At 38.9% G+C, this 10,977-nt stretch overlaps 3 protein-coding genes across 3 annotated transcripts; 2 read left to right on the forward strand and 1 right to left on the reverse strand.

The window, feature by feature from the left end:
• Positions 1-1,516: 1,516 nt before the first annotated feature.
• On the forward strand, positions 1,517-2,073 carry ATC70_002770 (uncharacterized protein; the record flags this gene model as incomplete). The annotated part of the gene is made up of 4 exons (XM_064822140.1): positions 1,517-1,582; positions 1,647-1,753; positions 1,833-1,888; positions 1,952-2,073. The coding sequence occupies 4 exons, from the start codon at positions 1,517-1,519 to the stop codon at positions 2,071-2,073; spliced, it is 351 nt and encodes a 116-aa protein (XP_064681826.1).
• Positions 2,074-2,192: 119 nt separating this feature from the next.
• CKB2_1 (casein kinase 2 regulatory subunit) lies at positions 2,193-3,848 on the reverse strand (the record flags this gene model as incomplete). Its single annotated transcript, XM_064822141.1, has 1 exon — positions 2,193-3,848. The coding sequence occupies one exon, from the start codon at positions 3,846-3,848 to the stop codon at positions 2,193-2,195; it is 1,656 nt and encodes a 551-aa protein (XP_064681827.1).
• A 1,171-nt stretch (positions 3,849-5,019) lies between these two features.
• Positions 5,020-6,901, forward strand: ATC70_002772 (uncharacterized protein; the record flags this gene model as incomplete). The annotated part of the gene is made up of 8 exons (XM_064822142.1): positions 5,020-5,297; positions 5,365-5,440; positions 5,512-5,660; positions 5,714-5,842; positions 5,904-5,984; positions 6,045-6,128; positions 6,194-6,718; positions 6,778-6,901. The coding sequence occupies 8 exons, from the start codon at positions 5,020-5,022 to the stop codon at positions 6,899-6,901; spliced, it is 1,446 nt and encodes a 481-aa protein (XP_064681828.1).
• Positions 6,902-10,977: the final 4,076 nt, after the last annotated feature.

Below are 10,977 nucleotides of genomic sequence, written 5' to 3' on the forward strand. Positions count from 1 at the left end.
AAGAAGGCAAATCAAGCAATTAGATTACTGCTCCTGTCCTCGCCAAGCATTGAAGAGGGAAATCAAGGCTATCATGAAAATTTTTTTTATCGGAACCAGAGTTTCCATTTGGTAAAAAAACTCCAGTAGCACAAAGGAAGAGTGATTTATAATTTGAGATTACGCAAAATCGATGTGTGCTTCCTCATGTAATCTGTTTATCTTGTAAGAGTGATATAGCTTATCAACCGGGGCCACACCCGGTTGCTTGCAACAATACCATCATGATTGTGTCTTTTTTTGCAAATAAAAAGCATCATTTGAAATGCAGCAAACGTGTCTTTCATATAAATAGACATGGTTGAATCAGAGTATCAGAAACATTTGGCACCTCACATTCCTACGATAGAATTTCTATTGTGTGAGAAACATTGTAAGGTGCAGTAGTAGCTCGTTAGATTGTACATGATGGATCAAGGAGAATTCCAATATGGTTCAGATCAAAAAATACAAGGCAAGAAGTTACCAAAAATGGCATGCTGTTCGTTCCTTTTGCCACAGCTGTTGTTCCATTTAAAATAAGCTTCATGTCGGCTTGTACGTTATGATTTGCGTGGAAAAATGATTTAATCGGCTGGTAAGGGTGCGTGTGTGGGTATAAACTCGTAATTGTTGCACCTGATTTGCGTGTAAGCGAGTGTTATTGATTAAGCTATACTTAATGCCTCTTTCGTTTCATTGCAATATTAACATCAGTTGAAATCTGCCAAGAAGCAATACAGTGCCGTCTCAGGCTGTCATCATGATTGCATTGTTTTGTCATTCTCAGGATCGATTTGGAATGGTCGCTCAAGCTTTTATTTGGCATAGTAGATGCCTGTTCTCTGCTCAACAAATGTTGGGGCGGTACTCTTGTGATAATCGTGTCGTCCCGTTTCATCCATTATTTCTATTTTGTTTCTATCAAGGGCCATAATATTACAGTCTAAGGCGCGTTTGTATCGTACCATCGCATACATTCATTCAGGTCTGAAATCTGATTGATCAAGAATGATCGTGAGCCATTTCATTTGTTTCAATGGCAGTATCACATCGAGTAAGCTTAGCTTTCAGTAGTGTGTCGTCAGTGCTAAAGAAGATGCCAAAGTTGGTCTCTGCCAGCTGCTACGATTCAACAACACATTCTACTGACATGGACTTTTGTTTGAGTAGAATGGTTTGCATCTTTAGATTAGTGTCTAGAATCAAGGTACATTGAGCATGTTGTATCGCTAAAATCGGAAGCAATGTGCAATTTTGCACCTTTTTACTGATGTTTCTGATTACAAGATGTTCAACATATTGACAACAAGTTCACAAAGTTAAACAACAGCATCTCCCTTGAAGAGAGTGCAATGCGCATGTATCAAATCTATCAACAACATTGCAACGGTCACCTTTTTTAAGCTGGATGTGACTCCTCCAATGTTGTAGATTCGACACCTCTTTGTTTCCTTGCACTTTTTTTCTCAAATACTACTACAACATCTATAGCATAATGTCACAAATCTTACCTATCGATAAAAAGCAGCTTCGCGCTTGTTTATTATGTTCGCTTATCAAGGCAAGTACAGATTCACAAACCAACTGCCTTGAGTTTTATACTAAACCAACTTGTCCAAATTTAGAATGCTTCTCAATTTCGTTCTAATGGATGTGAGAACTGTGAAGAAATCCTACAAATGAGGGGTAGTATGGACAGAGTAACTGAATGCACAAGTGGAAAATTCGAAGGGTATGCTGTTTGTCTAAGTAGCAAAATGATCATCCTGAAGTAATATGTGGTGCTTTTTTTTTTTTTTTTTTTTTTCTAGTGCGATAGCTTTAATGCATCCTAAGGAGAGTTGGGTTGGCAGGTGGCAAAGAGTTGGTACGAGTTGAAATTAGAGTTTATACAGCCCAATGTGATGCTCATGTTTGACGACGAAAATAGATAAATTTCAAAAAGGAGTGTATGCCATTGTGGTTTATGGACGAGTGCCTGAAGATGTGGAAGACGAATTAGATCGACGTGGTGTGACATACAGACCAAGAGATGGCAGTGTCAAGGATTAGAAAAAACAAATTGGATTTTTTTTTATTGAAATGTGTGGAAATGGCGAAAAAAGTTATAAAGATCTTGATAATAAAGAAAGGGAGGACCTATATTCTATATGTGATGGTTTCCAAGCAAGCTAGCAACCTACACTTTCGGTTGAAGTATCACCAGGATGCTGCCAACTCAAAATTTGAGATTGTTGCTGTTGATGATGTTGATGATGATGATGATGTGGATGGTGCTGTTGTTGCTGATGATGGTGGTGATGATGATGATGATGGTGGTGGTGTTCTTTATGGAGGGTATCGTAGTTATTATCACGAATAAAATCTACCAACGTGAATGGCTCAACATTAGCTACAGAAACAGCAGCGGCGGTAGCAGCAGCAGCAGCAGCAGCATCATTATTAATAGAGCTTCCATTTACAGCGGCAATAGGAGAAGGAGGAGTGCCTGTGTGCATATTGTAGGATGGCTCTAATTGATTGTTGTTGGTGTTGGTGTTGCTGTTGTACTTTGATCCACGTCGTTCATGTGTCTTTCGGTGCTGTGTTAAATTGTCAGATCGACTGAATGCTTTCAAACAACCAGGAAAGTTACATTTAAAGGGTTGCTCATGGGTGTGAGTGCGCATGTGTCTCTTTAAATGTTCTAGACGCCTAAATCTACGATCACAGTCGGGATGACTACAAGCATGAGGCTTCTTTTGCTGTTTGCCTGCGGAAGAGGAGGAGGTAGATGAGGTAGATGTGGTTGAGGATGAGTCTAATAAGCGATTAGAAGGTGTTGGACTGTCTGAAGTCATGTTGTTTGTATGCGTGATGGTAGACAGGTAGTCTTGTTGTTGTTGATGTTGTTGCTGCTGTTGATAATTCATGAAATGCTCCTGTTGTTTAGATGGTGTTGGTAGCAAAGGGTATGGGCTGTGATGATAATAAGGATGCATAAAACCTTCTTTTTCTTCTTTAACTAAAAAAGTATTAGATGTGGGAGTAGCCGCAGAAGATATCGTTGAAGTAGATGAAGATGTATTCGGATTCTGTTGCTGATGCTGCTGAGCTTGGGCTTGGGCTTGCTGTTGTTGCTTTTGTCTTGCAAATGCCTTCTTTTCATGAGTACGGTAGTGCGCGTGAAAGTTATCGGATCGACTGAACCGTTTACCGCATCCAGGGTGAGGGCAAACATGAGAACGCTCCCCGGTATGAACCAACATGTGTCTTTTCAAATGTTCAAACCGCTTGAAGCTCCATAAACATTCAGGAAATGTACACAAGTGCTTGTTTTGCTTGGAGGGTTGCTTTCGAGTTGTTGCTCTCTCTGCGTTGTTGGTGTTGGTGTTTACTCTGGATGGTTGCTGCTGCTGCTGCGTAGTGGTAGTAGGCGGAGCAGGGACTGATGGCTGCTGTTGTTGCTGTTGCTGCTGCTGTTGCTGTTGCTGTTGAGGCAGCTGAGGTGTGGGTATAGGCAAGGAATGATGCATATGTTGAGATGGAGGTTGATTCATTTGAGGATGGTATACATGAGACATGTTGGACTGGTTCATCCAGTGATGGTAGTCCATATTGTATGTGGGTCGAGCATTGTAGTGACTTGAAGGATAGCCTAAGTCGGCAGATTGTCTCTTATCAAACGGGTGATGCTGCGAAAGAGCTGGCGTAAGTGGTGGTGACAGAACAGGGTCTTCGTGATGATGATGCTGCTGCTGCTGATGATGATGGTGATGTGTATTAGGAGGAGGAGGACAGAAAGAAGACCTTCTTGATATTGACTCTGCAAACAAGTTTGTATTCATAGTAAAAATTAGATGATGAAATGGAGGAAAGAGAAGAGAGAGAAAGAGAAGAGAGAGAAAGAGAAAGCTCAAATACACTCAATCCATCATGGACCTTTTTATTATAAAAGAATTATACATGTTGATCGATGATGGTTGGTACCTATATTTGGTTATATTGCGTTAAAGGCCTGCCCAACCTGTATACTTTTGCATGAGATCGATTCTAAACGAATCTTATACATACATGTATATGATTCGTATATATAAAAAAAAAAATGGGCGTATATCATTCTTGATACGTTGTGTAAATGGTGAGCAAGAGTCCAAAATGTGTGCGTGTATGTGTATGTGTACATGCTATAATCTACTGTTAGCCTCGATACTCCTTAGTTTTTCTTGTTGATTTGCAGGTTGTTGCATATTCGTCATTTTTAATCACGTTTTTCTCTTTATTTTCAGAACATGAAGAGAAGTGCTACAGAGTAATTCGATAGCATAGAGTGTCTACTATCTCCCATACAAGCAGCAAAGAAACGAAAACCATTCGCACACCAAATGACAAGTCTAAAAGTGAAAAAGACGCTTCAAAATGCACCATGTAGTATTTATGTATACAAATCAAATTGTTTATTTTTAGTTGAAAGAAGAATAACTTATCATTTGGTCGCTTGGCTATTTTCTTTCCCTAAACATACAGAAGATCGACTTGCATAGACGTACATGAAAGAATGAAAAGAGTAAAACAAAAAAAATAGATTTCTCGTTTCTTTGGATTCCTTTTTATATAGTAGTTTACCGACATTGGAGAACGAGAGAGCGAGAGTAAGAAGGCATCTTTGGATTCTCCTTCTTCCTATGCAAATCCTCTCCTCTTTTCTTGTTTTTTTTTCTTTGTCACTCTCCTGGATATAAGACATACACGTTACATTAGTCCAACTCGGCTTTGCTGCATTTCCCCTTTCGAAAATGAAAAAAATAACATGTCAAAAATAACAAGTTGCATAATGAAATGTGTCTCGAAAGTGATACCAAGGCACTGAATCTCCACGACTATCACCGGTCACAGTAATACAACACTCATTCGAGAGGAAATGGCGCAATTGAATAATTAATCAGCAATTCTAAAGAAATACGTTTCCCATCTCGACAAACTACATTCTTCTTTTCACTCTTTCATTGCTCTTTTAATATGACTTCAACCTACCCGCCCAAAGTCTCTGCTCAAGAACTACAGGATACTGTCTTGGTGGCAATCGATTGGGCCCTTGCTCACGGCCTCATTGTGCGACCTACCAAGGATAAGCAATTAACAAACAACGCGGCTGTCACGCATGCCCCTTTTGCCCTGTATCCTACTCCTTTTCCCCGTAAAGAATTTGAAAAAGCTAGAGATGTGCAGCAACCTTGGAACACCCTGATTCACAAGATGAGTCAAGACGATCAATTGATTTCAGAGACCATGGAAACGTAAGATGCAAATACTTCACATTGTGAAATGATCGTCAAGAACTAAAAATTTCCGCCTCCAATGTAGATTATCAAAGCTGGATGATTTCATGAACGAATTGTATCAAATCTATCTGACTGTCAAGAAGGAGGGTGTTGCTCAAGTAAGTTAAAAGAGACCAGAGAGAGAGTGAGTGAGAGAAAGGGGAGGAAACTTACTGTCTGAAAATGACAGACTGCAAGCCTTGGTATCCATCGTAATGATTACTTGTTGCATGCTGAAGCAGGTGCTGATGCAAAGACCGCCAAGATCCAGCAAGTGGAGTTCAATACTGTATCTGCTAGTTTTGGTAGTTTATGTACCAGAACAAGCGAGCTTCATCGGTAAGTCTGTTCAGCATCAGCAGATGCATCCCGAATACTCAATGTTGAATTAGCTTCCTCTTGTCATCTGTAAAGGGATATGCAGGAGATCAGATTGACATAAGCCAGTTGCCTGAGAACAAGGCCATTGACTCACTTGCAAATGGTTTAGCTGCTGCATGGAAGCATTACGGCAACCCTGAGTAAGTAGATGCCTACACTTCTTTTCTTTTCCCCTATATTTAATGCTTAGAATCAAAATAGGGCCCGTGTGGTGATGATTATTCAACCTGGAGAACGCAATGCATTTGATCAACGTTGGATTGAGTACAATTTATTACAAAAGTAAGTGCAAGAATTAGGCAAGTGAAGACGACCATGTGGGGCTGATGGTATGATGGCTAGCCATGGCATTCCATTGACTCGACTCTCTCTCGAAGACCTCGCTACTCGCGCTCAACTAAATGAAACTACCAAGGCATTAGTCATGTAAGGATTTACAAGCTAAAATCTGACATGCTGCAAAATACTTGACTAACACACACTTACCACAGTGATGGATTTGAAGTGGCAGTAGCCTATTATCGTGCAGGTTATGGCCCTGAAGATTATCATTCCAAGAAAGAATGGGATGCTCGTTTGCTCATTGAGAGATCACTCGCCATCAAATGCCCTACTGTCGCATACCAATTAGTGGGGGCCAAGAAAGTGCAACAAGTGTTGGCTGAACCTGGGCGTTTAGAACGCTATGTAGATAAATCAACTGCAGATGCCATCCGTGAATCCTTCACTGGTTTATACCCTCTCGACAGTAGTCCCGAAGGTTTAGCAGCCTATCAGTTAGCCTTATCCAAGCCAGATAACTTGGTCATGAAACCTCAGCGTGAAGGTGGAGGACACAATATTTATGGCCAAGATATTTTAGCTGAACTCGAGAAATTGACTGCCGAGGAAAGAAATGCATACATTTTGATGGATTTAATCCGTAGTCCTCCTCTTGATAATCTGATGGTTCGTGAAGGTGAAATCATTACAGGTGATGTGGTCAGCGAACTTGGTATTTATGGCATTTATCTTGCGTAAGTTGTGTTTGGAATATGTATATTAATTGTGCTTCATTACTTACGTTCTCATCCAGTGATGGCGATAAAGAAATTCTTAATGACGAAGGTGGTCATTTATTACGTACCAAAGCAACGACGACTCGTGAAGGTGGTGTTGCTGCTGGATTTGCTGTCATTGATAGTCCTTTACTTGTATAAATAGATTGTTTAATTAAATAAATACTATTCCCGTTGTCCTTTATCTTTAATTTTCGTTTATTCTTAGAAACAGTTTTGCTGATTCTGAGAAAGCAGCAGCGCCTGACCACTCTATGAAGCAAGTGACATAACAGGGTTACTACGTGCTTTACCTTTCACATCCTCCTCCTCTAAACACACAGTTTTTTGTACCAATTATTATTCCTAGTAGTCAATAATAGTACGCCTTGAAGAAACAAAATGCGCATTGTATGATACTACTCTTGATAGTTCCCTCACAGCTTGTATCCAAACAGGCTGATTTTTTTTTGTTTTTTGAAGGTTTACAAAGGAAAATATGTACTACTACATCTGTACCAAACTACCTGCAACTACATGTATTGCGTAAAACCAAAACTTACCTATCATTTGAGGTTTTAGTGAGACCAGTAGCATCAGTTCTTACGGATCTACAGCATCCAATAAACCATCTCTCCCCCGCCAGATTGTCCAAAAACAATACCCCAAGGCTAGCATTTGCTACAGTGGCGCATATCATCGTTTTTTTTTGGCACATTGATATTAGCCATATCACGCCCTAAACTTATTTCATAGACTTGATCACCGCATGAAATTGAAGTATGTTGTATATCAATGATAATAAACAATGCATATTTGGCGGGGAGGAGGAGGAGAGGGGGTATATGATACTGAGACTGCCTGACAATACCTGTAATGAAATAGCCACCCAAACGCAACTTAATTGAAAACCAAAGTTCATCAAATAGCACTCATTCAAATTCATGCTATTTGGATCTATTAATGAAAGCGCTCAAATGTACATCAAAAACCCATTTAAAAATACTAAAGTAAAGATACACGCTTATATCGCACATCGTGTGAATGAATCACTCCTGATCACAGTGTATTCAATCACACCCATGATGGTCGTAATAGGTGATGGTATCTTTATCCAAATAGAATTAAATCAATAACAAGCATATTCAAATATGACAACTATGCCCTGCTGCCATAGTTGCACAATATCCCAGATAAAGGATTCCATGCTTCAATAACAAGCATCACACTTTAAACCATCAAGGTTACATTAAATCATGCTATGACGATAGCTCACCCAAGCCCATCAAGGTTACTCAAATCGACCCTTATGGCCAGTGCTCCTGCATTGACTACCACTTTAAATCAAACATCAACAACATTTGCCAGATATCGCAATAGCAGCACCTATTGCTCTCTATCATCACTAATCCTACAAGCTAGTTGCAAATGTATAAATACTCTTCTTTTTTTTACTCAATTACAGGATCTTCAGTTCATTTTATACACAAAATAAAATACAGTTGATTTCTATTGTATTTTACCTTTGCTTTATTTTTTTTGTGAAATCTATTTAAACCTGATTTCACTGCAATACCTATTATTGCATAACTGTTCCATCACATAATAAATTGAAAGAACACTACCCACATAAAACTGTTTGGTAAATGCTAGATGATCAAATGATTGAACCTTATCATACCTTTTAATAAAGAAGAATTCAAATATTAAATATTTGGATGATACCCTTTTATTACAAACACAAAACTATCATAAATGACAAATTAATAGGAAATCAACTAGTTATTGGCCTTCGCTGCTTCAACCTCTCAGCCAATCAAGTCGCTCAAAAACTCCGCTGACCTAAAAAAAATTTTGCGAGGGTTTCCCCCGGTTTTGATGTGAGGCAAAATTTTAAGCTCCGCTATATATATATATATATAGCAATATAGCTGTTGCTATCATCAAATTTCCCCCAGGTGCTAGAGCATGCCTTACTTACACCACCTAGCTTTAAATACTGGCATTGAGACCCTCAATCATCACTAAAGTAAGTAGCGATGACCAAGTGGAGGCGGCCTATCTACCTCCTGGTGTCGGATAAAGTCTTGTTGAGCTTCAGGGATAGGCACATCCACACAACGTAAAAAAGGTATGCTTCAAAGAAACATAATAATAATAAAAGAAAGAAAGAACATAATACTATAAGAGTATAGTAGTATATAGGTAAAAAAAAAGAAAAAGAAATGCTCACACGAAGCAAGTCGAAGAAAAGCATAACAAATACAACATCAAAGATGTTTAAAGAAAACTCGTTGCTGTTGCAAGAAAAATGCATACATGAGCAACGCGCATGGTAGTAATAGTCGGATGTAAAGCAATATGGCACAAATACGCACAACTGCAAAAGCAACAGTGGTATTATAAGTTTGCGATACAACATAATGACTAATATTGTTTCATGTAAAGCTACAGAGGAAACACTACCAACAAAAGAAAAAAGAAGAAAAAAGCGCAACAACGCAGACATCATGAATGCGTTATCACGAAAAAGGAAGCAAAAATATAAGCGTTCAAAGAAGTTATATATCATTGCGACCAAAAGAAAGAAGATACTTACCACTTACCACAGCCACAAATTGGCCAAAAGAGTATTATAGGCAAACACCGGAGACAGACCAGAGAACGAGCATGCACCAAATATAGTAGACCGGGAAAGACCATATAAGCAGCAGCAGCAGCAGCAACACCAGCGCCATAGAAAACCTAAAGAACGAGCGCCATCAGCAGAGAGCAGACAAAGACCAAAGAAATTACTTACCACTTATTATCACCACCACAGGTACGCCAGAGGATATGCAATCACCAGAGATAGACGAGAAAACGAGCATACATTACAGATAGCAGACCAGAAAAGACCAGACTAACAGCAGCAGCAAGACCATTAGCAACACCATTAGCAAGACCAACAGCAATACCACCAGCAAGACTATCAGAAAGACCATCAGCAAATACCAGCAGCAATATCAGCACGGTAGAAAAACCGGAAAACGAACGATGCCAGAAACCAGACAAACGCTAAAGAAGCATCTACCAGTCATAATGACCAATGATGAAGCAGACAACAGAGATATCAGAGAAGCAAGGATATCAGCACCCACGTCAAACAGGCAAAAAAATTATCAAAACCTAATAAACAAATTCGATTAGTACTAATTCTACGTCTTCCAGTGCTCGTTATCAAATGGTGCCTACTATATCCTACTTGAAAGAAGCAGTGTCAAGCACTTTTAACAGTACATGACCGTGTTATCAGAAGCTAGAGTGTTATTTTCAACCAAAAGGGTTCCAAAACCAATATGGTTTGATACTAAACGCGTTTTGCAAAAGGGATAAAAAAAAACGAGTGCATGTAAAATGAGAGAACGCCCTACTCGACGTCACGGCCAGTAGATTTGCTCTCAGCCTTCTGCCGTGGTGTCAGCCGTAACTGCTGCACTTTAATTTGAAATTGTGCAGTGGGTATTTTCGTGTTCAAATTTGACTTGATCTCACATTCTTTAAACGTTTTTGCTAAATTTGATTATGAAAACTGTCGTTGTAATACTTTACTTTCTAATGTGTTTATAAAGAGTCAATGAAGACGCATCGAATGATGCTGATTACATGTAGCTCTCAAACCGAAAATAATGAGCAATTTGCAAAAATATGAAAACAGGTTTTCTGTGAATATGTCAACATTCAGTATATGAAAGTCTCATAGAAAGAGTATCTAGTGCTGCATTCCATCTTTACGATCAATTTGGTCTAATATGTATCATAGGAAAAGTTTTCATATTTGGGGTGAAAAACGCGATCGTTTAATTTTCAAGAATTTTTCCTTGCTAATACTCATGGAAAAACGGTGATTTTCATGAATTTGGAATGACCCAAAAAAAATAGAGATAAAGCATCAGTAAGTAAGGCGTATCATAGCAGAGCCGTTTGTTGCTATTCCAAGCGTCCACAACGCCTTGTAGCATGAGTTATAATTTATTAGAAATAAATTATTTATATAAAAGAGTATGAAATTAATCAGGTAAAGAATATCGTTTATTACATTAGAAATACAAGGGTTTATATACTATTCGAATTGAGGGGTTTGATGTGAGGATAAGGTATCAGATGGGTTGATTTGGGTGATAGGATAATAGATTGAATCTATTATCCTCAACATGCCATGATTCGGATCCTAACTGAATCCTGTTTCATGTCAACGT

This window comes from Mucor velutinosus (assembly GCF_035048745.1).
Source record: "Mucor velutinosus strain NIH1002 chromosome Unknown tig00000093, whole genome shotgun sequence".
Taxonomy (NCBI): Eukaryota; Fungi; Mucoromycota; class Mucoromycetes; order Mucorales; family Mucoraceae; genus Mucor; species Mucor velutinosus.